Genomic DNA, 27,504 nt, shown 5'->3' on the forward strand with positions numbered 1-27,504 from the left:
GTGTCCTAGCCTAGCGCCCTGTCATCACTCAGAAGGATAAAGGAAAAGCTCAGTTTCACCTGGAGTTAGTGAGACCTGAGACTTGGGTGAGGGATGAGGTGACATTGAGTCATCTTTGTGTCCTGATTCAAATTTAAGGCGCTTGGGCTGGGAGCATTAATCTGCCTCAAGCTGCTGGCTGAGCAGCACTGTTGATCACATTGCAGTGACACAGTGAGCATCCAGGATTGAGCACAGGAAAGCCTGACACCACTGTGCCGGTCGTCAGTGTCCAGCTGAGGGCAAGCAGGAGCTGGATCTGAGTGAGTAACCTGTCCCCTGTACCCAGCTTAGGTCTGGGAGAGAATCCCCATTTCCAGCCTGACCACCAGCCCTCAGCCTCCCGGGTAGCATCACAGCTAACTCCCTTTGCAGCTTGAGAGAGACAGGACCAGAGTTCTGCTCTGGACATTATGCACTAAGCTACCAAGCCCTGTGCTATCAGTCTGGCAACCTGGAGGTTAGGTGGGGAGTGGCTGCATTTGGGCCACACAGTCCTTATAGCTCCTCTCTTGCTCTCCTAGAGGATGGATGATAATCTGTGGCCACAAGGCAGATGCAACTGCTGCCCAGGTACTGAATTCCTGGACCTGTGTCTGGCTCGGCATGCATGCCCTTTGTGCCCCATACAGCTGGCTCCCAGGATGCTGAGCAATCCCCTTGGCATATCAGGGCAGTTTAGTCACTCCACTTGCTGCTGTGTGTCTCCAGGTGATGTCTGAATGTGAAATGTTAGTGGAACCAGCTGCACTGAGGGTCCCTGTATCCTGATCTGAGCTGGCCAGGAGGTGCAAAGCGTCTGGAATTTGCCTATCTGTCTGTCTCTGTCATGCCAGAGATTCCCCCCAGACCAGCTTGGGACTGGGACATCCCTACAAATAGGGAGAATCCCTCCCCATTCCCTACATGGATTCATAGATTCCAAGACCAGAAGGAACCAATGTGATCATCTAGTCTAACCTCCTGAATAACACAGGCTGGAGAAATGCCCTCAAATAATTCCTAGAGCAGCTCTTTTCAAAAAAATCCAATCTTGATTTAAAAATCCAGTGATGGAAAATCTATCATGACTTATTAAATTGTTCCAGTGGTTAACTACCCTCACGGTCAAACATTTACGCCTCATTTCCAGTCTGAATTTGTCTAACTTCTACTTCCAGCCATTGGATCGTGTTATACCTTTCTCAGCAAGACTGAGGAATCCATTATCAAATATTTGTTCCGCATGTAGATACAACTGTAATCAAGTTGCCCCTTAACTTTCTTAGGCTAAACAGAATGAGCTCTTTAAGTCTATTACTATGTCATGTTTTCTAATCCTTATTCTTATGGCTCTTCTCTGAGCCCTCTCCAATTTATCAACATCCTTCTTGAATTGTGGGCACCAGAAATGGACACAGTATTCCATCAGCAGTCGCACCAATGCCAAAGAGAGGTTATTTTACCTCTCTCTTCCTACTCGAGAGTCCTCTGTTTATGTATCCCAGGCTTGCATTAGGTCTTTTGGCCATGGTGTCACATTAGGATTTCAAGTTCAACTAATTATCCCCCGGAACCCCCACGTTTTTTCAGAGTCACTGCTTTCCAGGATAGAGTTTTCCAATCTGTAAGTATAGACTAAGTTTTTTACTAGATGTATACATTTACATTTATCCGTATTAAAACACATACTGTTCACACCCTGTTTACCAAGCAATCCAGATGGCTCTGAATCAGTGTCGTGTCCTCTTCATTATTTACCATGCCCTAGATTTTTGTGTCGTGAAAATTGATGATTTTATATTTTCTTTCAGGTCATTGATAAAAATGTTAAATAGTGTAGGGCCAAGAACCAATCCCTGCAGGACCCCACTGTAAACACATCCTCTTGATGATGTTTCATCATTTACAATTACATTTTGAGACTTATCCGTTTTTTTTTAATCCATTTAATGTGTGCCATGTAACTTTTACATCATTCTAGTTTTTAATCAAAATGTTGTGCAGTATCAAGTCCAGTGTCTTGCAGAATTCTAAGTAGATTACACCAACACTATTCCCTGTAACAACCAAACTTCTAATCTCATCAAAATAGAAAAAGATAGTTTGACACAATCTGTTTTCCATAAATGCACGTTGATTTCCATTAACTACATTACCTTCCTTTAATTCTTTATTAATCAAGTCCTATATCAGCCACTCCATTATCTTGCCTGGGATTGATGTCAGGGTGACAGGCCTATAATTTCCTGGGTCATCCCATTTACCCTTTTTAAATATTGGCACATGGGAAGTTCTAGAAGATTAGCTTTCTTCCAAAGTACTCCAAGACTTATTGAAAATCAGCATTAATGGTCTAGTGAGCTCAGCCAGCTCTTTTAAAACTCTTGGACCTGTTATCTGGACCTGCTCATTTAAAAATGTCTAACTTTAGAAGCTTTTGCTTAAAATTTTCCAGACATACTATTGCAGTGGAAAGTAAGTTATCACCATATGATTAGACTATCATCTGGTTTTCCGTCAAACACAGAACAGAAATATTTATTGAACATTTCAGTCTAATAATGGATCAATACCATTGTCAGGATTCTTTTTGTTCCTTATATATTTTGTTAAAAATCCTTATTGTCCTTAACTCTGCTGGTCATACATTTCTCCTTGTGTCCCTTTGTTTCCCTTATCAATTTTCTACAATACTGTACATACACATAATTATACCTGCCTTCACTTTCCCTGTAAACCAGGCTGTTTTTTTACCCAGCACTGCCTTCTTTCTCAATTGTTGGATTGTGCCTTTATGGGCATCTATTACATGTTGTTCTTAAATGATTCACATTTTCTGACTAAATTCTCTCTTCCAGCTGACTTGTTTTCAGCTTTGTGAAATCTGCCCTTTTAAAGCACAAAGCATATATATTACAGGTGTGGACTCTATTCTGCTTGCACAGTATAAATGTGACCAAGTCATGATCACTTGTACTTAAGCTACTGTTAATTAATTAATTCCTCTATTTGTTAGGACAAGATCTAATAAAGAATTCCTCCATATTGACTGCAACACTTTTTGAGATAGGAAATTATAGATAATATTTACAAATTTCAAGTTTGTTTTAGTACTGCCAGCATGAGATCTCCAGCATATTTCACTCAAATTTAAGTCCCCCATGATCCGTTTTTTTCCCTACACATCCTAGGAAGGTACATAAGGAGATGGTCATCCTGTTCTCTGGAATTGAGTGGTCTGTAGCAGACATCAACTAATACCCAATGTTGTGCTTTATCTGTTAGGACACTGAGCCATAAACATTCAAGATAATTTTCTTCTGAGTTATCAGAGAATCAGAAACAGGCAGTGCAATTTTTGGCATAGAGTGCCACTCTCTCTCTCCGTTTGCCCACTTGATCCTTCCTAAATAGTTTACAACCATGGATTTTAACATTCCAGTCACACAAATGCAAATCATAAATGACCAATTCCAATTATATCATTTGTTACCCAGGCTTCTAGGCAACTGTATAGGCAATTTAAGAATTTCCTCTCCCCATGTCCTTAGCTTCCTTGATTAATGTTGTTCTCAACATCTCGATTTCGTGCTGAGTGCTCATATCTTCCTTCTTTTTACCCTCCCCTTTTACTATTAGTTTACACCCTGCTTGAGGTGTCTGCCCAGCCTGTCCTTGAGGGGATTGGTACCCCTTCTGCCGAGGCGAAGGCCATCCAAACTATACATTGCCCTCTCCCCAGAAAAGGTGGACCAATGTTCCACGAAACTAAAATCCTCTACTCCATGCTACCTACTTAGCCTGCAATTCACTTCCAGAATCTTCTGCTTTCTGTTTTCCTTTGCTCGTGAGATAGGAACAATCTCAGAGAAAATTGCTGGATGTTCTTCTTCCTTTTCAGCACGGGAGGTCTGTCTCTGCACCTTTCACAGCACTGACTGCTGCTGTCCTTGCTGCCTCTGCTCCAGCCTCTCTGCTCACCTCTTCTCTCCAACTTGCACCTATGGAATCTGTGGTGAAGTATGCTTTCAGGGCCCCAGTGAAACAGCTGCAGTGCTGCATCTCTGCTGACTTCCCCGAGGATAAGGACTGCCAAGCGTTGGTAGGCTGCGTAAAGAGTCCAGCAGAACAGAACCAGAGGATCCAGGGCAAGAAGTAAGAGCAAATGCCCACCTCACCATGCCCAGCTCAAAGAGATGTTTTAGGTCCTGCTTGGATCTGATGGGGGTCCCCCCACATGTTGAGGGAACCCCTTTAATGACAGGCCTGTCTGTATATCATTATCTTCTGTGGGAGATGTCCCTGGGTGAGCACAGAGCATGGCCCAGACTCAGAGGGCTGCATAGGATGGTCAGTCCATGAGACAGTGTAGCTCTCTGTCCCAAGGTTCCTCCACCCCAGTGAAACCCATTATACCTACTACCCTGTTCCGATTGGGAGAAGCAGCTTGCTGACATAGTTCTTTCTAACTCAGGAGCAAATGGGACGTGGACTATGCTCAGAGAAAGGCTGAGCGTGCAGCCATCAGAACCCACATCAGAGAGAAGTACCAGCTTCCCAAGATAAGGGGGAGCCAATTCAACAGGGCTGGGGAAGAGGAGATGTAGCTCCTCAGGGAAGCTTAGAGTTAGAGTCTGATTTTGCCTGCTCGGTTGCATCCATTGGTCAGGTTCTAGCCCATATGCTGCTGGGCAGACCCTGCTCCTAGCTCTGGGGCTGCTCACTTGCCCATGGAGTGCAGATAACTGCAAAATGCCCTACTTAATTTAGGAAGAGGAAAAACCTGTTTATATGGTAAGGCTGTGATGCTTCCTTAGGATCAAGTGACCTGTGATCCTGGATGGACAGTTGTGTTAGGGCAGGGCCCTGCTCATGATACCGGCTGGATGGCTCTACTTATGACTCCTCACACTTAACATCTTTCTCCTTTCCGTTTCCTCCTCAGAACAAGGTGGATAAGAAGCAGCTGGAGGCCATGGGGGGGAAGGCGAAAATGCTGCAGGCCCATGTGGCTGTGGTGAGGCCTCAGGGCACCCCTGACTCTGACTCATTCATCTCTGGCCTCAGCACTATGGATCTCAGCTCCCTGAAAAAAACAACAGAGAGCACGATGCCGTCCCTGCAGCTGGGGCTGCGCTGTCCTATCATGTGAACAAACCAGCAGCTGGGGCCCAATAGCCCAGTTTCTCTGCTCTGCTCCCTGCCTCTGTGGCTGTAAGAATTGCTGTTCTCACCCTCTTGGGATAACTATGGGTTGGTGGAGTTCAAGTGGGAGTTGGGTTGCTCCTCTGATGCAACCCTTGCTTCTATTCCATGAACCATCTCTTCCTTACTGTATGTTTTTGGAATCACTAGTGTGGAAGTGGGATCACTCTGGAAGTTGCAGGGTAAAGCCCTAAACTTCTTACTGCTTTGGCTCCTCTGAAAGAAGGATTCACGAGCTTGTACCAACCATGGTCAATTATAAGATACGGCACTTTGTGTTTGCACACACTTGTGAGCAGGGATTCTTGGGGAGTATTCAGGTCACTTGCACCAGGGCTGAACATTTTACAGCCCCTTTGTAACGGTAAGATTTCAGCCTGCAGGCCAGGGGGTTGTGGGGGGTGCTTTCAGGAGGCAAGGCAAATCACTGAGTCACACAATGCCTAATGAATCTGAGTCCAAGGCCCTGGTGTGCTCACCTAGACTGGCTTGTGGGAACCACCCACCCTGGGGCAGCCAGGAAAGGGCGAAAGGCCGAGGACCAGTCCTGCCCTTAGTCCGTCGGCCACTGAAAGTTTACTCTGATGTTATGTTCCTTGCTCTCCCGCTGGTGTACATCCCTCTGGACCGCTCTGAATTAAGCACACGTGCCTTCCCTTCGCAAATCCATGTCGTTTCCTGGCCCCCTCTTCAGGCTGTTGCTCGGCCTAGGGGGCCCAGCGGCCCCGGCCGGACCGAGCCCCGGGGTGGGGGAAGCCCTCCAAGGCCCCCTCCCGTAACGATGGGTCTGGGCTGGCCAGGCGCGGACTGGGCCCAGGCTGGGCGGCTTGACGGGCTGGGGCGCTGGCGGAAGCTGCCCCGGCCCTGCTCCGCGCCGGCCGCAACAGGCTGGGGGCAGGCGGGGCCCGGCTCACTGAGGGGGAAGGAAGACAAAATGGCACCGGCCGCCTGTCCTCCCCGCGGCCGGGTGTGTCACCCTGGAAACTACAGCTCCCAGCATGCCTTGCGGACCAGGCGGGCCCGTGTGTCCCAGCATGCACAGGGACCCAGAGATGACGGCGCCCTGGAGACGTTCCGGCCAGGCCGCGCGAGCTCAGGGGCTGGAGAAACTCCACATCCCAGCATGCAGCGCGGCGCGGGGGGGGGGGGGGCTCCAGCCCTGCGCATGCGCACACGCAGCCGCCGCGCGTGATTATGCCTCACAGCCCTCTGGTGCGGGGCTCCCGCCCCGCAACGTGGGCAGCGCTGGTGACGTAGGTGGGCGGGCAGCCAATAAGCGTCTGTCGGGCAGGGGCCACGGACGCCGCCGAGTCGGACGGGGCTGGGGTCGCGCGGCCGGAGCCCGGCATGGCCCAGCACGGGGCGGGCAGCGCGGGGAACCCCTTCGGGGAGCCCGACAACCCCTTCCAGGTGCGCGGCGCGGCGCGGGCTTGGGCCGGGGGGGCCCGCAGGCTGGCCCCGGCCTGGGCTGTGGCGGGGGCGGCAGCCGCGGAGCTTTCCTCCGGCAGCGCTTCCTGTCCCAATCTACGTCATCGGGCCCCGGGGGCAGCTTCCCGGGTCCGCCCTGAGCCCCGGGGAGCGGGCAGGCTCCCCGCAGCTGGCCGGGCCGGGCGGTGGCTCCCGGTCCCGGGGGCTGGACGCGCCGGAGAAGGACTTGCCCGGGTTCGCGGGGCGGGAGGCCTCACGGCCCGGTTCCCGGTGCGCCCCGGCCCTGAGGTTGCCCCAGCTGCCTCCCTGCGGCGCGGCCGCTGCCCCCCGCTCCGGAGCCCCGCAAGAGAGCGGGCGTCGGCCGTCTCGGGCCGCTGCACTGTCTTCCTGCCTCCTGCCAGCCAAGCCCTTGGCAGCCGGTCGAGCCCTCCTGGGAATTCTGCTTCCGCGGCCTTCTGGGGAGTCAGTCTGGTGCTGGGTGCTGTTTCCCCCCGTTTGTCTCCTGAAAACACTAGCTGAGCGAATTGTACCTGTCGTTCAGCCCTTCTGACTCCCAAACGGGTCCCTTAGTGGGGTCCTGGGAGACCTGCCCCATGTGCTCGGTTGTGGGGTTTGCTCCCTCCTGCATGGTGGTGCCGTCGGACCAGCACTGCCCGTGCTGGCCTGAGCAGTTCTGTCTGTGCCCCAGTTCCTGGCTTCCAGAGCCTCCCCTTGGCTTGATTTCAGAGTAACAGCCGTGTTAGTCTGAGTAAACTTATGAGCAGCGCTGGCTGCAAGGGGCTGGGGAGTGCTGTAGGCGAGAGAGTGCCCCCCACATAGGGAGCGGCATGGCCTACAGGACGACGCTGCCCTGAGTATTGGGAGTGGGATGGCGTCTGTGGGAGCTGGGTGGGTTGCTGCAGGGCCTGGGGCATAGCGGGTGAATGGGAGCGCTGTTTGGTCATGGTGACTGCAAATTCATGCTCCGTTTCAGGATCCTGCTGTGGTACAGCACAAGCCCAGCACAGAGTATGCAACGCTGGATGTGTACAACCCCTTTGATAACCGAGGGGTAAGGAAGCTTCTGGGCGCCGAGGGCAGTGCATTGGGGAGGAGCCTGCACTGGCCACAGGGTTCTAGTCCTCTGCATTGTTCTGGCTGTCCGTGGACATGCTCATTTTCTCCTGGGTTACATCCCAGACACCAGTCTGTGGCCTGTCCCTCTCAGCTGGGGCTTGTTTGGCACCTGGCCAGCTCATGTGGGTTTCTTGGGAACAGGGGGCTCTGGGGGCTCTTACTTTGGTGGGAGGATAGTGTTGGGTTTCTCACGCTTACTGTGAGCTGAGTCCTCCTGCTCCCTACAGAGTCTCATGCTGGGCTGGTTCGGTACATATGCATGGAGAAGGATCTTGTGTGTGGGTTAACTGCTGATAGAGCAGCAGTCTGTGATGCCCAGCTGTCATGCTGGCAGGCCAGATGCCAGCTCATGTTAAGGCCCCTAGCTCTCAAGTGAACACTGACAGATGCACAGCTGGAAACCCATCTGGCCCACCTGTGTGTTAGCACTGTTAAAATCTTACATTTACAAGAATGTTTTGTGTTTAGACTTTATGGAATAGTTGTAAGTTGCTGCATGTATTAATATCGCTTAGAACATCTGTACCCCATGTTTTGAAGTGGTATTAAGTATCTCATCCTCTATAATTGTGTAAGTCAGGGGTTCTCAAACTGGGAGTCCGGACCCCTCAGGGGGTCGTGAGGTTATTACATGGGGGGGTCACAAGCTGTCATCCTCCACCCCAAACCCCACTTTGCTTCCAGCATTTATAATGGTGCTAAATATATAAAAAAGCGTTTTTAATTCATAAAGGGGGTCGCACTCAGAGGCTGGCTGTGTGAAAGGGGTCACCAGTACAAAAGTTTGAGAACCACTGGTGTAAGTCATCGAACAGGAAAGGAGCATTAATTAATGTAAAATGGTGGCTTCCTACAGAAGGTGTTAGGTCCTTCCCTCCAAAAAGGTCCACTGAAACATAAAAGAACAAATACTTTAATTGCATTCTACACACACCCCTGTTCATGAAGTGGAGACTTGCATGGGAACTCATCTCATCACCTTGAACTCTTGGGGGGAACACATAAAAATCTCTAACAAGAAACTGTCTCACTATGCTGCTTGGACTTTGAGAGGGCAAGATTTCTAAGCATAAGCAAAGAATCCCCAGCTGCTTAGCCTGGGCTGACCCTAAAGGATGCACAGAGCTTGCATATTACAGCAGCATCTACCTACCACCTTTTGGAACCTAAGACCCTAACTCATTTGTGTGTGTATCCTTGTAAATAACTCTCATTTCTATTTTTAACTAATAAACCTTTAGTTAATTATAGGACTGGCTACAAGTGTTGTCTTTAGTGGGAGATCTGAAGTACAGTTGAGCTAGGATAAGTTACTAGTCCTTCAGGGCTGGGATTAACCTGAATATTGTTGTGATTTTTTTAGTGTAAGGGGCCTTCTGTTACAAAGGCAAGCTTGCCTAGGTGGCAAGATAGAGGGAGCAGAGTGCCCAAAGGGACTGTCTGTGACAGTGCTTGAGGAGTTGACACTTGGCTGGTGAAATCTAAGTGTAGAACTGACAGCCAGTTTGGGGTTTCTGCCATGCTTCTTAACAATCTGCCCTGAGGTTGGTGCTCATGAGCCACTCCAGAAAGCTTGACACCAACTCTGGGCATTTGACTGTCAGTAGCTCCTATCTTACACACTCCAGGCCTGTACCGTCTCTTCCCCTACTCCCTGCCCATTGCCTCCTAGATATAAGCAGAAGACTGTGAGCAGTGTCCATGTCTAATTATTCTCTTATGTCTCCAATAGCCACCCCCTCCCTACCAGCCGCAGCCAGGGGCTCAGCCGACTCCACCAGTCACCAAAGTGCCCCAGCCGCCGGCCTCCGCCATGCAGCCCCACAAGAAGCCAAGCCCCCCAGAGTCCAAAAACTATGGCTCCTATGGAACTCAGGTGATGGGTGCAGGGCAGGGAAGCCAGCACACTGGCAATGGGGTTGGTTGACACCTGTGCTATCTCAGTGGGGACTGGTGGAATTGAGTCACAGTTTGGAGAGGGTTGGGAGCAGCTGGTTTCTGGAACCCGTGAGCTGAGTTGTCCCCCCTTCTCTCTCTCTCTGTTAGGAGTCAGCAGCAGCAGCTGCCACAGCTGAGCTGCTCAAGCGGCAGGAGGAGCTGAACCGGAAGGCGGAGGAGCTGGACAGGCGGGAGCGGGAGCTGCAGAACGCAGCTTTGGGCAATGCTGCAAGTAAGTGCTAGAGCCACTCCGGGGGGGAAGGTCAGCAGCCCAGGCTCCCTGGTCCAGTGCAGCTGGGAAATGACCTCTGCCTGGGCAAGGGGAACGTGGGCTTCCCCTCCTCCGGGGAACTGCTGCATGGTCCCACTCTGGCCTCATGCTTTCTGCTTTGCTTGACAGTCAGACAAAACAACTGGCCTCCGCTGCCCTCCTTCTGCCCCGTAAAGCCCTGCTTCTACCAGGACATCCCTGTGGAGATCCCCACGGAGTTCCAGAAAACTGTCTCCTCCATGTACTACCTCTGGATGGGTGAGCATCTGGAGAAGGGCGCCAGGGTGCAGATCCCCAAGTATGAGGAGGGGGTTTGGAGGGGTGTGATTATCCCTGCATGTTGGGGGGTGGGGATGAAAGAGATCCTGCTGGAAGGGGGCAGGGGGAGGCACAGGCTTCGCAATATTCAGAGGGATGGGGCCCGGGACTGGGAATACCCTACGTATGGGAGTGGTCCAGGAGGTGTACTCCCACGCCCCCTTAAGAGCAGCAGGATTCCTGACTCCCAGTGCTGGGACCAAAGCGGGTGGATCTTGTTGCTGTGGGCGGGGGTGACACAGAGGGTTAGGGCTCTGCTGCCCCAGGGGTTTCCTAACCTGCTGTTTCTCTTAGCCAGCACCGTGACTCTCTTCCTGAACTTCTTGGCCTCCCTGGCCTGGTTCTGCGTGGATACCACAGCTGGTTCGGGCTTTGGCCTCTCTATCCTCTGGGTTCTCCTCTTCACACCCTGCTCCTTCCTGTGTTGGTACAGGCCAATGTACAAAGCCTTCCGGTGCGTCCCTGCTGGGAGTTCTGGGGCTGGCAAATCAAGAGAGCCTCTGATTCTTGGGCAGCTCCATTCATTTACCAGGGCACCACAGATGTCCTGTAGCTGCAGTGGGTCTGCCTGGCTGTAGGCCTTGGTGACACCTCAGATCTTCCGTGGCTTCCCAAGGGCTTCTGAGCTGTAGACCCTGCAGCTAAACTCCTACGGGAGAAAGGGGTAATGATCTGAGTGTACCAGATCTCCGCGCTCCCCCATTAGCATTGGCCCCTGCCCTGGAGGAGGTGACTCGAGCGGCCCCGTATTGTGTCTGCCTTGGGGAATTAGGGAGGAGCACCCCCCCCGAGAGTCAAGTGCCCAAGTTGTGGGTGACTGAACTGTGCGCTTCCTGGGGGGTAAAGCAACAGGCCTGGCTGAACCTCCTGGGTCTGGCTGTTGCTTCTCAGGCCTGTGTTCACTGGCCCTGCTGGAGGAGGGAGCGGGAGGGAGATTCTAACTAACCCGGCCTCTCTCTCTTCCACCCCCCTCAGGAGTGACAGCTCGTTCAACTTCTTTGTGTTCTTTTTCATCTTCTTCGTCCAGGACATTGTATACGTGCTGCAGGCCATTGGCATCCCAGGCTCGGGATTCAGGTAGGGGCCGTGGACGGGCCCTTGGGGCCGCCTGGAGCTAGGCTCAGGGGAGCAGGCTCTCCTTTCTCTGGCCTTGCCCTGTGTTGCTTATGCAGAGGCCCTACTGTGCCGGCTAGTCCATCCCAGCAGGAGTGGTTGTTGGGCAAGGTTGCTGGGTGCTCCTGTCCTGGTGGGGAGGGGCTGGGAGTCTGTGCGCATGGGCAGCCCACTCTCTCTCATTGCAGCGGCTGGATAGCGAGTCTGACTGTGCTGAGGAAAAACCAGGCTGCTGCTGTGATCATGATCCTGGTGGCCGTGTTCTTCACAGTGGTGGCCGTGCTGGGGATCATCATGCTGAAGAGGGTGAGTACCAAGTGGGGCCTCGGCCTTCTAGCAGGATCCCAGCCAGTGCTTTCCTGCCCCTGTGGTGCAGAGAGTTGGCTTCAAGCACATGCTGGAGTCCTGTGGGTCCTGCTGGGCTCTTCAGGGCTTGGCTGAGCCTGCCCTGATTCTGGGGGATCGCACTCTAGCTAGGGTGCCCCCTCTCCTCCACTGTGTGGCCCCCTCAGAGTCTGTAGTAGTGCTGGGGTCCCAGTTTGGGTGCTGGGCCCAAGTACAGCATCCCTTGACCCTGGCCTTCTCTTCTAGATCCACTCCATGTACCGCCGGACAGGTGCCAGTTTCCAGAAGGCACAGGAGGAGTTTGCTGCAGGTGTCTTCTCAAACCAGGCGGTGCGCACAGCAGCAGCCAATGTCGCGACGGGGGCAGCGGGCAGTGCCTTCCGGGCGCAGTAGGGGCAGGCCAAGCCCCTGGCCCCATCACTCTCACATGGGCTATTTTTAAAGAAAAGGAAATCAAGTTGCACTTTTCATTGGGTCCCTTTGTGTCTGCCTCAGCCAGTCAGAGGCTGCCTCATCCCAGCTTGGAAGCACAGATGCCCAAATACTCTGCTGCTCTAACCTCCTCCCTCTTGGATGGGTGCTGCTCAGGTTTGTGCCATCCCTGTGGACAGAGGCTGTGGGGGAAGATGGGGTTTCCCTTGCGCTCAGGAAGGGGCTCTTTCCCGTTTCAGTTCCCTCCATGTCCAGCACCAGCTGCTTGGGTGGGGTGGGAATTGTGCATGTTGCATTTCCTGGCTCTTCCTGGCCACAGCTGCACTGTTGGCCTGAGATCCCCAGACCCCTCCTGACCCATGGAATTGCTTCCTGCTTAACCCAGAGAGCCTGCTGCTTCTGTGCAGAGGGGGCTGACTTGTGTCTTAACTTCAGCATCCCCTCTGTCCATTCAGGGGTAAGGCCATGAGGGCGGAGCTGGCTCTGGGCCAGGCATAGGTGGAGGTTTCTCACTGTACTGCCTTTGAAGTGGGACCTCCTTATCTGTCAAGGACACTTCCTCCAGTGACTACTGCTGCTGTGACCTCCCCATGGGGGTGGGGCTGGTTGGCTGTTGGCCCAGTGCGATAGTGAGGTGAGAATGGGGAGCAGCTTTGGGGCTGCTACCCAGCACATGTTGCGTGCAGTGAAGGGTAACTTTGATGCCAAGGAAATAACCTGGGCCTGGGTCCCCTGCACTGCAGCTGCCCACCCAGTGCTGTGGCTACAGCCTTTGGCCAGCACTTGCCTTGGGGCCCTATGGTGAACTCCTTCCTTGCATGATTAACAGGTGAGATGCCTGAGCTACTGCTCTGGGTGTTGAGGCTCCTTGTGCCTCTGAGCTGCCTGCCCAGTAGTACCAGTAGGCTGAGCCGAGCCTGGGGATCTAGGTTTACTCTGTCACTGGGGAAGTTGCAGAGCAGGTGCCATAGCCCTGGCTTCCCTGTCCCCCCTTGTGGGGGAGACGCTATGGACCTTGCATACCCTGGCTTAGCCGATGTAGCATGATCATTCTTTGTATGATTTATCAGTGTCCCTGGGCATCAGCCCCAGGGATACCCCAAATCTCTGCTCCATAGTGCCCAGTGCCCTACTCTACTGGCTCTGTGTTCTCTCTCAGCACCCACCTAGTGCCTCCTGCCTCCCCTCCCCCATGCTCCGGGGTCAACAATGTATAGGGTCATTCCTGTCCTGGCAGCACTCTATCACAGGCTGCCCCAGGGAAGCCAAACAGTGGAGAGGGAGGTGGGGGCAGAGCCCACAGCATGTTGGCTTGTGGATGGGACAGGTGTAGCTCTCCCTTCCCACTCTGGGAGCTGGGTTTTGTTGGCTTGAAACAGCTCTAATGTTCTGGCTGCTCCCTAGTGCTATCTCTCCAGGCTGGTGGGGGGGCTGGGTGCAGAGTAGGTTGCACTGTTGGTTTGAATTCTTGCCTTGCCTGGGGCTGAGGATGACCAGCATGGCAGGAGCAATGAGCTTAATCTGCAGTCAGGGAGATTTAGGAAAACCTTTTTAGTGTCTAATCAAACTGGAAGGGTGGTTGAGTTCTTGACTAGGCTCTCAAGGGAGGTGGGGGAATCCCTATCACTAGAGGTTTTTAGGAACAGGTTGGACAAACACCTGTCAGGGGGATCTAGGTTTACTTGGCCCTGCCTCAGGGCAGGGGAGAGATGGACGGGACTTGCCCTCAGGTGGTGTCTTCCAGCACTACATTTGTGATTCCCTGCAGTGCAGCAGCCTGCCCTCAGCACTTCCTGGGTTCCCTGGAGTTGTGATGACAGCTGTAGGAGGGGCAGGGATATGTTTCCTTTTGCTGTCCTTCTGTCTCTGGAGTGGTGGGGCTGGGTGCCTAGGGACCTGTGCTGTCAGGGCATGTAAGAGGCAGAGAGCGACTGCTGGCATGGAGACTTTCCACACTACAGGTCACAATTCACCTGCCCCAGAACTGTGGTGCATTTTTTTTTCTGTGCCAAATGCAAAGCCAGCTTTGATTTTATTTAAAATAAAGTTTAACTCCTTGTTCTCCAGGGCTGTGTGTGTTGTCTGCATGTCTGTCTAGCCTCTCCTGGGCCCAGGCCGGCAGCTAGCTGGAGAGTCATAAGTTTCTGTGAGCTGCCCTTTGTGCACCTGAGAGTATCTTCTGGGCAGAGGGTGGGGAAATGGGGGTGGAACCTCCAGGCTATGGGCAAGGTTTGATTGGCCGTGAGGGGTGCTCTGGAAGACCCATCCTGGACCCACCTTCGCAGGAGCGTGCACTGGGAAGGGGGACCTTATCTCCCCTTTGTTGGTAGCCTTCAGCCCATCTCCCTCTGCTGCTCCCTTCTTTGGGTGAAGGCCTATCCCGTGTTACCCCTCGCTGGGGGAGAGCGCCTGCCGTGCACTGTCTGAACAGCCTCCCTGGCCCTTGTGCGCCCCTGCAGTGCTGGCCGCAGTGCTAGGCGGGGTAGGAGCGGGGCTGCGGTTGCTGGTAGGAAAGCATTTCCATTAGGCCGGGAGCCCCAGGGGAGCTGCTGGGGTTAGGGCTGCAAGTGGGGGGAGGGTTTAATGGCAGAAGTAGCAGATGCTCTCACAGCTCCTTCCTTTCCCTGGCGACCCAGCCCCCATCAGCCTGAAATGCACTGGCCATCCCTAGCATCTGCCTCCTCCTCCTCTCTTCTCCCCCCCCCCCCCCCCCCCGAGAGCCCAGGGGCAGCTCCAGCTGCGGGGGGGGCACAGCTGGGGCAGGCCCCACTCCCAGCCAGGGGCTAGGTGCTGGCACAGCTGGGGCAGGCCCCACTCCCAGCCAGGGGCTAGGTGCTGGCACAGCTGGGGCAGGGTCTCTTTCCCCCCCCCCCGGCGAGGCAGCTGCAGCGGTCCCGCGGGCGCTCGCTAGCTCGAGCGGGGCCCCAGCCGGGTCACGTGGCTCCCAGCTGGGCGCCGCTGGCGCGCCAGGCCCCGCCCTCCCCGAGACTACAACTCCCAAGGTGCAGCGCGGGGGGCGTGTCCCCTGGCCCCGCCCCGCCCCGGGCTGAGCGTCCCGGGGCGGCGCGCGGCGGAGCTGCCCTGCGGCGGAGACACCCCGACTCCGCCCCCGCCCGGCGCCCGCCGCAGCTCGGGGCGAGGCCAGAAGCGGGCTCCAGCTCCCGCCGCGCCCCGCAGCCTCGCCGCGCCGCGCCCCGGGATCCGGGACCCGAGCCCCGCCTCGCCGCAGGCTCGGGGGCCGCTCGGGGCCGGCCTGGGCAGCGCCCTGGGCACAGGCTGCGGGGCAGAGCCGTCCCCGTCCCCCCAGCCCGCGCCCGCTGCCAGCCCCGCGCCCGAGACCCTGGCGCGGTCCGGCCAAGCTGAGCCCGCCCGGGGCTGCCTCCCGCTCGGGCTTCGGGTGGATTCTCTCCGTTCGTTCGTCTCCCGGGGCCCCCGGAGTTTTGTCCGCCTGGCGCCTGGGCATCCCGCCTGCCGGAGACGGGTCGCTAGGGGAATCGCCGCGGGGCAAGCGGCCTGTCCCGCCCTGCGAGCCGCCCGGGACTAGGGGCGCCGTGTGGCCGGCGGTGACCGGGAGTCTCGAACCCCTCACTCGGCTGCACCCCAGGCTTTTATGGATAACGTTTAATTGACTCCACGCTCAGATCTGCCTGGCAGGATTCCTGCTTGTTGGGCTTCCCCCTTCCCCCCCCCCCCCCTCTTTTGTTCGGCTGCTGCAGAGGTGTCAACCTAAGGGCGTTTGCGGGATTGAAACCCCATCCCAGCCTTCAAGTCAAGTGAGCCCCAGTCCCTAGGTCTGAGGGAGTGGGGATGGTAGCAGGGCAAGTCCCTGCTAAGCAAGGCTGTCTGGTGAGTGTGGAGCCGGAGCTCGCAGCTGGGGAACGCTGGTCTGTTTTTAGCCTGTTCTAGGTAGCGGAAGCTGGGAGCAGGTGAATGCTGCCTGAGAACCCCGCACTGGGAGAGGGGTGAACGGCTCTTTCCTCACCCAGTGCTCCCCAGCCGGTCTGTGACCCTCACGTCAAACTCCCTGGGGAGAGCTGGATTTGAGTATGCTCCTAAACCCAATTGGGAAGGTGGATGAGACTTCTTTCCCATCGAGCCTGGCTGCTCCGGTTTCAGAGGCCTGGCCTGGAGAGGGCCGTTCCTATCATGTCTCTGAGTCTTTATGGAGCAAAACATTCACCTGCAGATCTGACCCTGGGTGCCTCTAGCCTTAGCTCCATGCAGTCCTTGAAGCTGCTTTTAGGGATGGCGGAAGGCAGTGGGACACTCAGCTCCTGGGAAGCTGTTCCGTGTCTGGTGAGGAGTATTGAGCTGGATGTTCCCCCCAGGGCAGGATGCTGAGACAGAGGGATCCCAGGGCAGCTTGTTCTGTGACTGAGAAGAGGTGGCTCTAGACTGGCCTTGCCAAAGCACTTGGGGCTGGTACAGCGAACCCCAAACTCAGAGAGCAGGGTCCCCAATCCTGCCTGACCTAGAATCCCCCTCCCAGCTCCAGGGTGGATGCGGCAGCACATGGCCAGCTCAAAGCAGTAGGGACAGAGAGCAGAACAAAAACTGCACAGATAGCCAGAAAAGCAAGTGTCGCTTGGTCTGGTCCCGGCTGCTGTTCTGGGCAGGCCAGCCAGCCCCGCGTCCTGACTGTTGCTTCCTTTGGCATCAGTTCCGTTAACTGCACCAGGCTTCCCCTGCACCACCTGGGCCAGGACTACGTCTTTTCCTGACCTGGAAACGAGTCATGCCATCTCCCAGTGACTCCAGCCATTCCCTGACTGGCCGCTCCTCCCGCAGCCTCACCCATCTCCGAGTGCAGAGGACCTGGCTGCAGATCCTGCTGGTGCTGGGCTTCATTCAGGTCATCCTGGGTATCCTCGTCATCACCTTCAGCCTTGTGGCAGCTACCATCACGCCCTCTACCAAGGTCCGGCACTCCTGCCCCTCCTGGGCCGGCTTCTTGGTGAGTCTCCTGGTTCTCACAGACAAGGAGCTGCCGTTTCCGGGGAAAGTGGGGAGTCCCTAGGCAGCTCCAAGGTGCTGGACCAGGCCTTGGGTGGCCAATTGTGTGTGCTGCTGGCCTTTCCGGGAGCTGGTTGGGGAGTTGGGTGGGAGCCAGCTACTGTGTGGCTGGGGGAGAGGGTCGGGGGGAACTCCTCCCCTCTGGCTTTTGTTGGCTAGGAGAATTTCCAGAATAACTCTCAGCAATGCATTCCCCCCCGTGCCCCTCCCGCCCTTCTTGGTCCAAGGCACCAAGACTGGTTAGTGACAGGGCTGGGAATTTGGCCTAGGGGTAAATCCCCCTGAACTGGCTTCCTGTTGAACTTCCTCCAGGCCAGCTCCTACTCCCCCATCTCCCAGGCCATCAGCCCTAGCCCTCCCTCGCCCGGGGAGAGGGTGTGCAACAGACCTTAATGCCCCCTTACAGCTCCAGGGATTCAGGATGGTCCCTGGTTTACCAATGGGGCTGCAGGCCTACGGGAGCTGGGAGAGGCCCTCAGCAGCTCCTGGATCCCTGCCCTGTGTTCCAGACACTTGACACCCCCCCTCTCCCCAGCTCACCTTGGACCCACCTCTCCTGCCTGCTCCATCACCACAGACCCCTGCTGGGGGATGCCTGGCTACGGTCTTGCTGGCTGGCTCAGAGCTGCCTGCAGGCCCTGGGCTCTCCAGAGTGCCCTGAATCAGCACTTTCCTCAAGCTGTCTCAGCTCCCTTGGCCTCTGGTTCCTGCCTGTTGGCCTTGCTGCCGCCGCCCGGGATGGGCCCCACTCCTGAGGCTAGGCCTTGGCCCCAATCCCTCTGGGACCAGCTTTGTGGGCTGCAGGGCTCGGAGGAGGGTTCGTGGCCTGTGGGGGTCTCAGGCCTCCTGCCCCTCCTCTCTCCTTCCCACTGTAATTCCTGTTCTTCTGTCCCACCTAGTTGGCGCTGTCCGGGCTCATCGGCATCGTCTCCTGGAAACGTCCCTTCACCCTGGTGGTAGGTGTCTCCTGTGTGTGGGCTGTGGGTGTCCTCACTGACCCAGGCTAGGGCCCAGCCCCTCACCCAACTTCTGTCATGGGCCACCACAGGCACCTGCTTCTCCCCTGCCCTGCACCAGGACGGGAAGGGCAGAGTGAAAAGGCAATCTCTTGTGCACGCATGTGTGTATCACGTGTGCTGGCTTCTAATATGCACGCTGGCCTGTTGCCTCTCACTTCCCCGACATGCCTGCCCAGCTCATGGCCTCTGTCTGTCCTGGCTGCAGATCACCTTCTTCACGCTGCTTTCCGTGCTGGGTGTCATGCTGAGCCTCGCCGGCTCCATCCTCTCCTGCCAGAACGCTCAGCTGGTGAAGTCCTTGGAGGCCTGCACAAGGGTAAGGCCCGGCCCAGCCCTTCGAGGGACTCTGCCTCCTGGGGCTGGGTGACAGCCCCTCTGGGAAGTGGGCACGCCTGGGGAGGTTGCACATCAATACCTGTGGGTGAGCGGAGTGGGCTTAGCCTCTGTGCCTGGGGCAGGGCAGTGGGCCCATGGGAGGGAGGGGCTAGTATCCCAGCTGCTCGAAGGGAGGCTAGGCTGGGACAGTTCTTGGGGGCTGGTTCTTGTGGAAGGGACCTACTGGCAGGGCAGATGGTGCAGTTGCAGGATTCCTTGTGTCTGGGCCCAGGGGGCTTGGCCATCCCTTACTCTTAGGATTGTCCTGGAGCCTCCAGGAATTGAAGATTAATCTTAATTAAAGATTATGCCATGTGACAAAACCTTCAGGAATACATCCAACCAAAATTGGCAACCCTACTCACTCTGGGTCTCTCCTCCCTTCAGGAGAAAGACTCCTGTGTCTGCTGCCAGGCCCGCTCCGAGTACCCGTCCATGGGCCCCGCCTGCAGCAGGCAGGACGAGATACTGACCATGTTCCCCAACCCTGACTGCTGGAGCGTCCGCATGGCTCTGAAGGTAACTGGGCCAGCTGCACTGGGCAGGTGGGGAGGGTTGCACTCTGCAGGGGTTCTCTGTGGGAGAGACGGGGGGCCTTGGAGCCTGACCGGGGCTCTCTCCACTGGGGTGGGGGGTGCTGGTGTCTGGGGGGCTGGCTGTGTCTGGGGGGCGGTCCTTTCTATGCTCTCTGCATAATGGGGTAGCTTGGTGTCTGGGGGGCTCCCTATGCTCTTTGCACTGGGATGGGGGGCTCGGTGTCTGGGGGGTGCTCTCTATGCTTTCTGCACAGAGCCTGTGCATGCTCTGAGCAGCATCTCTGGGGCTCATTCCCATCTCCCCTGCATCCCAGGATCTTCTCTTCAGTGTTTGTGGCCTGACCATCTTCTCCACCATTGTCTGCACACTCTCCGCTGTCACGTGCTGCATCCAGATCTTCTCCCTGGACATTATCCATGCGGTGAGTCCTGGCCCGGCCTGCGGCTCCTCTCCCAGAGGATTCCCGCTCCACAGGAGCCTGGGGTCGGAGGGTCAGGCCCTGGGGATGCTGGAGAGAACCTGGAGGGGCCTGGATCCTGCCCTCAAATCTCCTTGCACCCAGGGGGTCCCCTGCCCATGGTCCCCATGCTTTGCCTGTTCCTCAGGGACACAAGCAGCAGCTCCTTGGTATTTGCAGTGGTGCAATATGCAGGGACGGGGACTATTGGGCGCTGGAGCTGTTCCCTGGTACCTCTCTGGGTGAGTAGGGCCAACAGCAGGGGAAAGGGATGTGTCCCATCCCCCACCTAGGCACCTGGCCCGGGGTGCTGACAGGCTCCCCTCTCACTCCCCTCTCCCTGCAGCTGGCCCCGCAGCGCTCCAGTTCGGTGACCCTGGAGTGCACGTCGCCCCCAGACCCCTTCCTGCAGAACATGATGGACTTCGAGGAGTTTGTGCCCCCGGTGCCGCCGCCCCCGTACTATCCGCCGGAGTACACCTGCAGCTCCGAGACCGACGCCCAGAGGTACAAACACACTGGAGGAGAGTGCAGTGCCGGGGGGGGGAGGGCAGTGGGGCGGGCTCTGGGGCAGGGGGGAAGCCCATTGCTGAGTTGTGCGTGCGGGGACCTCAGGGACACACAGGATCAGCAAGAAAACAGGGCGGAGAGGGCAGTGAGGGGAGAGCCTGAGGTGGGACTGGGGGACACCCAGCTGGGGTTGGGGGCAGAGGTAGGGAGGGGGAGGCCAGGGCAGGGCTTGTGGGGGACCCAGGGGTTGCTCCGGGCAGGTTTCAGCCTGGACCCCACTAGGCTGCTTCTGTGGGAGGTTTGGCACCCCATTGTGGCTGATGCCCCTTTCCTGTGTGGACCCACAGCATCACCTATAACGGTTCCATGGACAGCCCTGTGCCTCTCTACCCCACCGACTTCCCCCCATCCTACGAGACTGTCATGGGACTCCGGGCAGGCAGCCAGGTAAGGAGCCCAGGGCTCTCGGCTTGGCCAGGCCCGGAGCTGGGCGGTTGTTCAGAGAGGTGGGCCTGGCAAGGAGCAGGCGGTGCCTGGCCCAGTCCTTTCACCAGAGGCTCAGGGTACCCCCGGTAAAACCACAGAGTGACGGGTGAGGGAGAAGCTGGGCTGGGTGAGGGGATGGAGGAGCTGTAATGGACTCCAGGCGGCCCCAGGGGGTGAGCAGCACATCCTTGCTGCTGTTTCCTCAGCCTATCACTGACGGCACTGTGGTGGTAGAGGGACGGGGGGAGGTAGCGGTTTACCTCACCTGCCCTGTCTCTGTAACATCGAGGGGCCAACCCAGCTACAGCACACTGCATACACTGTGCTAAATCTACCATAGCGACTCCAGCCCCAGCCTCTCCCAGCAGGAGGTGCTGTAGGGGCTCAGGGCAGGAGCCCCAGCTGTGCGGGAGCTCCCGGCTATGTCAGTGCCAGCCTCTCCCAGCAAGGGGTGTTGTGGGCTTGGCGGGCAGGAGCACTGGCTGGGGGGAGAGCTTAGCATGCAGCCTCTCCCTGCCCGCACGCCCTGCGTATGGTTCTGTGATGTGATGTGCCCACCCTGCAGGCCACACTGTTCGATTCGCAGCTCACGGATCCGTCACATGGCTGCACCTGTGACCACGTCCCCTCCATGGTGCTCAGCGGGGAAGGTAACAGGGCCCTTGGCAGCAGCTGGGGGCAGGGCCCAGGGAGGAGGGAGCAGCCTTTGTCCAACTCTGCCCATGACTGGGTGGGAGATGGGGGCTGGAGATGGGGGCTGGGCAAAGTCCTGGTGAGCACCATATGGGTGCCTGTGGGCTGGGTGGGAGGACAGTGGCATGTGCCCAGTAGGGGTGGAGCTGGGAGTCCCGTGCCTGTGAGCTAGTCCCCCAGCAGGGCTGGGATAGGTGCTCCCAAGACAGGTACCCTGGGAATGTGCTCCGATCCCTCCCAGAGAGCCCTGTGCATCCCGCCTTGCCTGCGTGCCTTGCAGTGTCCATGGACAGCGGCTCCCTGGTCATGTCCGAGATCATCGACGTCCCCGGAGACAGCAGTCCCTCAGAGGACTCCTGCTTGCTGGAGCTGCAGGGCTCCATGCGCTCGGTGGACTACGTCCTCTTCCGCTCCATCCAGCGCAGCCGCGCAGACTACTGCCTGAGCGTGGACTGCATGCAGTGCGGCCACCACCCCCGCAGCCCCACGCTGGGCCTGCAGGGCCCCTTCGAGGATATACCCCGGCCCCGGGTGCGGGGGGAGCGCTCTTACTCCTGCTCCACCCCTGGCCCCAGTTACGAGAGGCTCTTGGAGACAGGCGGGGCCGTGACCCACAGCTGCAATCGTCTGGAAGGGCTGGCTCGCTGCGCTGGGCCTTGCTTCCCTGAGGTGCGACTCAAGGGCAAGAGCTCACTGCCAGAGCACCAGGGCATCAGCTACACCAGCTCCCTGTATCCGGAGCACGGTCACCGCCACCATCAGCGACGCAACAGTGAGACATCCTGCCGGCTGGCCCCCGCCCGGGGCCTGAGCCGACGGCCGCTCATGCGGTCGCACAGCGACCCTGGCATTGCTGTTGCCAGTGATCCTGGTAGGTCTGAATGGCCAGGGGGAACCGGGCTGGCGTTGGTGCCCATGTCAGTCTGTTCTCACTAATGCACTTGGGGGTGGGGGATGGACCATTCACGCTCCTCCAGGGGTGTTCCAGGGGTTGCTGGTCAGTGGTCGCTGATCGGTTGGGTGGGTGCAGTTTGCAGGCACCGAGTGGAATTGGTGCACGATCGATATGCAGCTCATGTCAGGGGACTTGTGCAGGCCTGGCAGTGGGTGCGCACGCATGGCCCCTGCAGGGGCTGGGGTGTGCGCGATGGCATGCCCATGCACACTGCTTCCTTGAGGGAACGGGTGCGTGCAACTGATGGGTTGATGCATGGTCATGTGATGGGATCTGGGGCAGGAGGAGGGCAGAGCCTGAGTATCTACCCCTTGCCTTCTTTCTCCTTCCAGCCGACTTCCGGGATCTGCTTTATACCAAAGCGCTGGAGGATGATGCATCCAACTCTTCTGCAGACACAGGTCAGGGCAGAGTCAGGTTCAGGATGTGTCTGACACGCGACCTGGGGGATGGGCTGGAAATCACTGGGGGGCTGATGAGTGACCCCTTTACTTGGGAGTGCCTGGCAGTGTGCTGTAATACCCCCTGCTGGGATCGGCAATCTTTGGCATGCAGCCCATCGGGGAAAGCCGCTGGTGGGCTGGGCCGGCTTGTTTACCTACAGTACAGTGTCCGCAGGTTCGGCCAGCACGTTCCTTCGTCTGCACCGCTTTCCGCAGGCCCCATTGGCCTGGGACGGGGCACCGTGGCCAGTGGGAGCTGCAATCAGCCGAACTTGCGGATGCCGCAAGTAAACAAAGCGGCCCAGTCAGCCTATGGCTTTCCCTGACAGGCCGCGTGCCAAAGGTTGCTGATCTCTGCCCTAGAGCATCCCCTGCTGGGAGAGGCTGGCTCGATAGGGAGGCCCTTCCCCCCCCCCCCCCCCCCCCCAGAGTGCATAGCAGCCCTAGGCCTCTTGGCCACAGCCTCTGGGGCCCCATGCGGCCTGTGCTTTCTCCCATCCCCACTGCGTTCCCCTGAGGTCGCGGTTCTCACGAGCCAGTCTCCTTACAGGACTGTGCTCTGAAGCCTGCCTACTCCGGCTCTCGCACTGCGACTCACCCCCGCTCCTCCGGGCCGCCTCTGCCAGGAAGAACAAGGTCCCAGTGCCCAAGAAGGTGACACAGCGGCTGTCGAAGGCAGCGACGCGCTCCCTGGGGGACCTGAAGGTTTGTCGTGGTACCCGGGGGCTGGTGGCCAGGTTCCTGCAGAGATCCAAGCGCAGCCTGGTGTCTGGCGTGGAGATGGCTGGGCACAGCTCCCAGGGCCACAAACAGGTAGGGGCTCTATGTTGGCCACGCTCTGCGTGCAGGGCAGCTGAGAAGCGCTGGCAGGCCCCATGCTGCCCATCTCCCTGGGCCTGGGCCTGGATTGTCCCCTACAGGCATTTCCAGGCCCAGTCCTGTCTAGCTCGGCCTCCCCTGCACCTGTCCTACCCTGGGGAGATTGCCTGACTGGGAGCTCCCAGTTTCCTTCTTGCTGGGCGATGGCATCCTGGAGCCACTTGCTGCAGAGTCAGCCTATTAACCCTTCCCAGCCTCTCTCTATGGTTGCCTGGCTGGGTGCCCAGCAGTGAGCTCATGAGAGAGACGTGATCCTCCGTACATTCTCCCCCAGGCCACACTGGCCCTTGGGCTGCCATAGCCACAGCAAACACCTGCCCACTGCCTTGGCGCTCTCAGCTGCCCCTCCCTTTTCTCTGAGCAGGGTCTCTCGGGGGCTCCCTGCATGCCCTGGGCTTTGGGAGCGTTTGCCCCTTGTTCCACTGGGTTGGAGGAGCTGGAGGCCTGCCTGTTTCTCTCTGTTGGTTCTTGCCTGGGATGGGCCCCCCCATCAGTGAGATGTGTAGGGCCGGGTTGTGGCTCTGCACTCTGGAGCTCTGTGTCACTATGGTCCTGGGCCAGGCTGGGAGCAGGGGACTCCTGAGTCCTACAGTGCTCCTGGCTCTGCCACTGACTCACCTCAGTTTAGCCACTTGTAAAAAAGGGCCCATGACCCTTCCCTGCTCCCAGGTTAGTGAAGGTCGGTGAGTGCTGCCTGCATTGTTCCGTGTGGGAGGCTCTGGAAGGACCCAGCCTGCGTTGGGTAACGGTCCCCAGGAACTCTAGGATTTGGCTGGTCTATAATTGCAGCTTGTTGGCCCAGTACATGCCTTTGCTGCATGTGACCAGCCCTCTTCCTCTGCAGTCTCCTTTCCAGGCCATCCGTGCTGACGTTCCTCCTCCAGCAGCCATCTCCCCAACCTGCAATTAGGCTCCCTTCTCTGATGAAGTCTTTAGGTCACGATCCTGGCATCTGAGCTGAGACTTTAGTGCACTGACCTTCCCCTCCTAGTCCAGGGTGGCTCTGTCCCTTGGATGATGCTAAGTCACAGCTTGCCCCTTTTGGCAGCTTAAAGCTGCCGTGCGAGACCTGATGGGCCTGAGCCCAGGAGACTGTTCACTGGTCCTGGAGAGCTCTGTTCCCTCCCTGGCTTCCTGAAGCTGTTCCTCACTTTGTGCACTGGGAACTGCTCTGGGGAGTTCTGAGGCTACTCTGCCTTCCTGGCTGGGACAGCAAGCAACACCTCTGCTTGCTGCCTCACCGAGTCACAGGCTGCTCGTGCTGTCACCCGCCAGGGCCAGCTGCCTCCTTGCCCTCAGTCCCTGGCTGTGGCCTCCATCTGCTCAGGGGTGACTGGGGGGAAGGTGCCTGCTCCCTGGGCTCTCAGGGCTCCTCTGTGGGGTGTCCCCACCCCTCCAGTCTGCATCTCGGCACTTGCTGAGGGCTGTTCTGCCTGGCAGGACTTCTCCTGGATGTGCCCTTGTGGCAAGGTTCCTACCCTCACACGGAGCACTCCAGACACCTTCCCCCATCCCCCCGAGCCCTTTGCCCATTACAGCTACTAGCCAGAGGCGCAGTAGCAGGAGAGAAGCCAGGCCATGGGCTCTCCAAACACCGGCCTCTCCCTGGTGCATGAAGTGCAGTGTCCGGGCTGCAGCTCTGGGGCAGTCCTGCCCCAGTTCCAGCCTGGAGAAGGCGAGGGGCAGGTGTTGCACACGCAGCACGCAGTGCCCTGCTGTCCTCACCTCTTCCCTTGTTGCTGTGGCTTGCCAGGTGCCTCGGAGTCTGTGGCAGGCAGCAGAGCACGCGCTGCCTGAAGGGATTCACTTGCAGAGCTGCGGGGACCTGAGCTCCACCTCCTCGCTGCGTCGCCTCCTGTCTGCCCGCCAGCTGGAGTGCAGCCGTCCGCGCAGCCTCAATGGGGTCTACAAGGAGAGCATCCTCTGAGGGAAGCCGCCACCTTGCCCTCCGCCTTGCCTCTCATACCCCAGCCCAGCTGGGAGTCTCCACCAGCATCAGGCTCTCTCTGCCTGTGGTCCACAGCAAGAACTTTCCCTTGGGTGCTGGGGAAGGGCCACGGGCTGGCTCATTCCCAGCAGACATTCCTCGCTGCTAGGTGACAGTGGGAGAAAGCACAAGCTGAGGACCCACACAGACCGCCAAGGGCAGAGCACTGTGGCCTGGTTCGGTGGATCTCTGCTCAGGACTCTGGGAAGGAGGAGGTGCTGCAGTCTGCACACTGCAGTGGAAACTGGTGAGCGTGGACACAGCCTGCTTTGTGCTGACAGGCAGTGCGTGCCCCTGTGCTCACTCCAAGGAGCCAGCAAGCTTTGGAGCGTCGCCTGTGGGGGTGACATGGGGTGTTCCTGGGGCCAAGCCCTTGCTGTATATCGGACAGGGCTATTTCAGTGTGCATCCACACAGGCCCTCCTTGTATTAATAACCCAATAGAAGGGGCGGAGCCTGGTCCCACCGCCTTCGCTGCAGTCTGCTGGTCCAGACGCTAACATGGTTCCCAGGGCGAGGAAGCTGGGCTCAATGTGCACGGTGATGTCCTCCCATGACAGGCCTGGGTCTCGCTTGGCCCCTGCATTCAGGGAATGCTCGCTGGCTGGCCAGGTTGCCTCACAGGGCCGTCTGTGTCAGGGAGATTGTAGGCTTGAGCCCAGCTCAGCCCTGCTCTCCTCAGATGCTGTGCAACCCTTTCTAGAGTGGGGGAAGGAGGGGCACGGTAGGCCAGGCCAGGCTATGCTGGGCTTCCCCACAACTGCCCTTCTCTTCAGGCAGGTCCACAGCCCCCAAGCAGAGGCTGCAGCCCCTTCCCATAGAGACTGACCTTCCCTTTTGTCCCCTTCTCCAGCTCATCTCATCTCCCCAGCCCTTCCCCATCCTGGGCTGTGGGCCTGGATCTTATGGTGGAACTCTGGCTTGAGAGTGCGGCCATGACCAGTGAAAGGCCTAGGCCCTGGAGAAGGGCTTCAGGAAGCTGGGGTCAATCTGCTCCACAAGGTTTAGGGGCAGAACTAAACCCCTCTGTGCACTAAGTGCCCGAGCCCTAGCCAGGCTCTTCCCATCCCTGGGCTCTGGCAGCCTCTCCCTCCTCCTCCCCGCCAGCTGATGCCTTTGCTTGTATGCTGCATGTGCGACGCAGCTCTCCCCTCTCTGGGACGGTGGGGGTTGCACTCTTTTTACCTCGGGAAGCATGTTGGGAACTCCTGCAGGGAGTCTCCACTGCAGGCTCTTTAAGCTGCACTGACACTTGTAAAAGAAACCAAATAAAGTTATACACCGCCGGGAGCCAGCTTGGGATGCCTCATGTCCTGCCGGCCTGCAGTGGACCTGCACCAGCTGCCTCCATGCTACAGCTGGGAAGAGCTCTGGCTCAGTCCAGGAGAGTGGGGAAAGGAGCCCTGGGGCTCTTGCTAACCTGTCATGGGAAAGAAGACAAGCCTCTCTTTGGGTCAGTGACAATGGCCCCCTTCAGGCATTGCCTGTGTGGGGCGTATCTGTTCATTGCAGGTGTCTGGGGGGGCGCATCTGTGCATGGAGGCATGCGCGTGTTCACAGGGGGTGAGGGCCATGCGGATAGAGGCACATGTCTGGTCACAGGGTGAGAGGGCCGTGCGTCTGGACACAGGGTCTGAGGACCGTGCGGCTGGAGGCATATGTCCGAACACAGGGTGAGAGGGCTGTGTGGCTGGAGGTGTGTGCGTTGAGTCAAACACTGGAACAAATGACCTAGGGAGGTTGTGGAATTGTGGTCACTGAAGGTTTTGAAGAACAGGTTAGACAAACCTGTCAGGGCTGGGTTAGATAATACACTCCCGCCTCGGGGCAGGGGACTGGACTAGGTGACTTCTGATGGTCCCAGCCTGTCCTGCATTCTATGAGCCTACGCTCTGTAGGTCGATCTGTTTGGTGCACACGTGCATAGGGGGAGGCCAGTCCCTCCCAGCTCCAGCCCCACTCT

At 57.6% G+C, this 27,504-nt stretch overlaps 2 protein-coding genes across 9 annotated transcripts; both read left to right on the plus strand.

The window, feature by feature from the left end:
• The first annotated feature begins 6,466 nt into the window (after window positions 1–6,466).
• On the plus strand, window positions 6,467–14,253 carry SCAMP3 (secretory carrier membrane protein 3). Of its 4 annotated transcripts, none has more exons than XM_048828603.2 (9): window positions 6,467–6,636; window positions 7,628–7,705; window positions 9,503–9,646; window positions 9,817–9,940; window positions 10,109–10,237; window positions 10,592–10,751; window positions 11,273–11,374; window positions 11,599–11,716; window positions 12,002–14,253. In XM_048828603.2, the coding sequence occupies exons 1-9, from the start codon at window positions 6,574–6,576 to the stop codon at window positions 12,146–12,148; spliced, it is 1,065 nt and encodes a 354-aa protein (XP_048684560.1). In that variant the 5' UTR covers window positions 6,467–6,573; the 3' UTR covers window positions 12,149–14,253. The 4 variants fall into 4 exon arrangements, with proteins under 4 accessions (XP_048684560.1, XP_074978943.1, XP_074978944.1 ...); XM_075122842.1 differs by lacking the exon at window positions 6,467–6,636 and adding an exon at window positions 6,649–7,132; XM_075122843.1 differs by lacking the exon at window positions 6,467–6,636 and adding an exon at window positions 6,649–7,125.
• A 1,044-nt stretch (window positions 14,254–15,297) lies between these two features.
• Window positions 15,298–26,831, plus strand: ENTREP3 (endosomal transmembrane epsin interactor 3). Of its 5 annotated transcripts, none has more exons than XR_007353658.2 (13): window positions 15,299–17,141; window positions 18,100–18,156; window positions 18,425–18,535; window positions 18,982–19,113; window positions 19,445–19,552; window positions 19,935–20,095; window positions 20,446–20,545; window positions 21,150–21,234; window positions 21,558–22,148; window positions 22,565–22,633; window positions 23,226–23,488; window positions 25,308–25,788; window positions 26,395–26,831. XR_007353658.2 is itself a non-coding variant. In XM_048828547.2 (13 exons), the coding sequence occupies exons 2-13, from the start codon at window positions 16,923–16,925 to the stop codon at window positions 25,479–25,481; spliced, it is 2,070 nt and encodes a 689-aa protein (XP_048684504.1). In that variant the 5' UTR covers window positions 15,299–16,033; window positions 16,848–16,922; the 3' UTR covers window positions 25,482–26,831. The 5 variants fall into 5 exon arrangements, 4 of the variants coding, with proteins under 4 accessions (XP_048684506.1, XP_048684504.1, XP_048684505.1 ...); XM_048828547.2 differs by having other exon boundaries at window positions 15,299–16,033; window positions 16,848–17,141; window positions 25,308–26,831; XM_048828548.2 differs by having other exon boundaries at window positions 15,299–15,960; window positions 16,848–17,141; window positions 25,308–26,831.
• The last annotated feature ends 673 nt before the right edge of the window (window positions 26,832–27,504 follow it).

The sequence above is a fragment of the Caretta caretta genome, chromosome 24 (genome assembly GCF_965140235.1).
Source record: "Caretta caretta isolate rCarCar2 chromosome 24, rCarCar1.hap1, whole genome shotgun sequence".
In the NCBI taxonomy this organism is placed as follows: Eukaryota; Metazoa; Chordata; order Testudines; family Cheloniidae; genus Caretta; species Caretta caretta.

Coding starts and splice junctions, on each gene's coding strand:
- ENTREP3 (XM_048828547.2), top strand. CDS start 16,923: ATGCCATCTCCCAGTGACTCCAGCCATTCCCTGACTGGCCGCTCCTCC. Junction 19,553..19,934: donor CCCTGGACATTATCCATGCG/GTGAGTCCTGGC, acceptor CTCTCCCTGCAG/CTGGCCCCGCAGCGCTCCAG. Junction 21,235..21,557: donor CATGGTGCTCAGCGGGGAAG/GTAACAGGGCCC, acceptor CGTGCCTTGCAG/TGTCCATGGACAGCGGCTCC.
- SCAMP3 (XM_048828603.2), top strand. CDS start 6,574: ATGGCCCAGCACGGGGCGGGCAGCGCGGGGAACCCCTTCGGGGAGCCC. Junction 6,637..7,627: donor AGCCCGACAACCCCTTCCAG/GTGCGCGGCGCG, acceptor GCTCCGTTTCAG/GATCCTGCTGTGGTACAGCA. Junction 7,706..9,502: donor ACCCCTTTGATAACCGAGGG/GTAAGGAAGCTT, acceptor TGTCTCCAATAG/CCACCCCCTCCCTACCAGCC.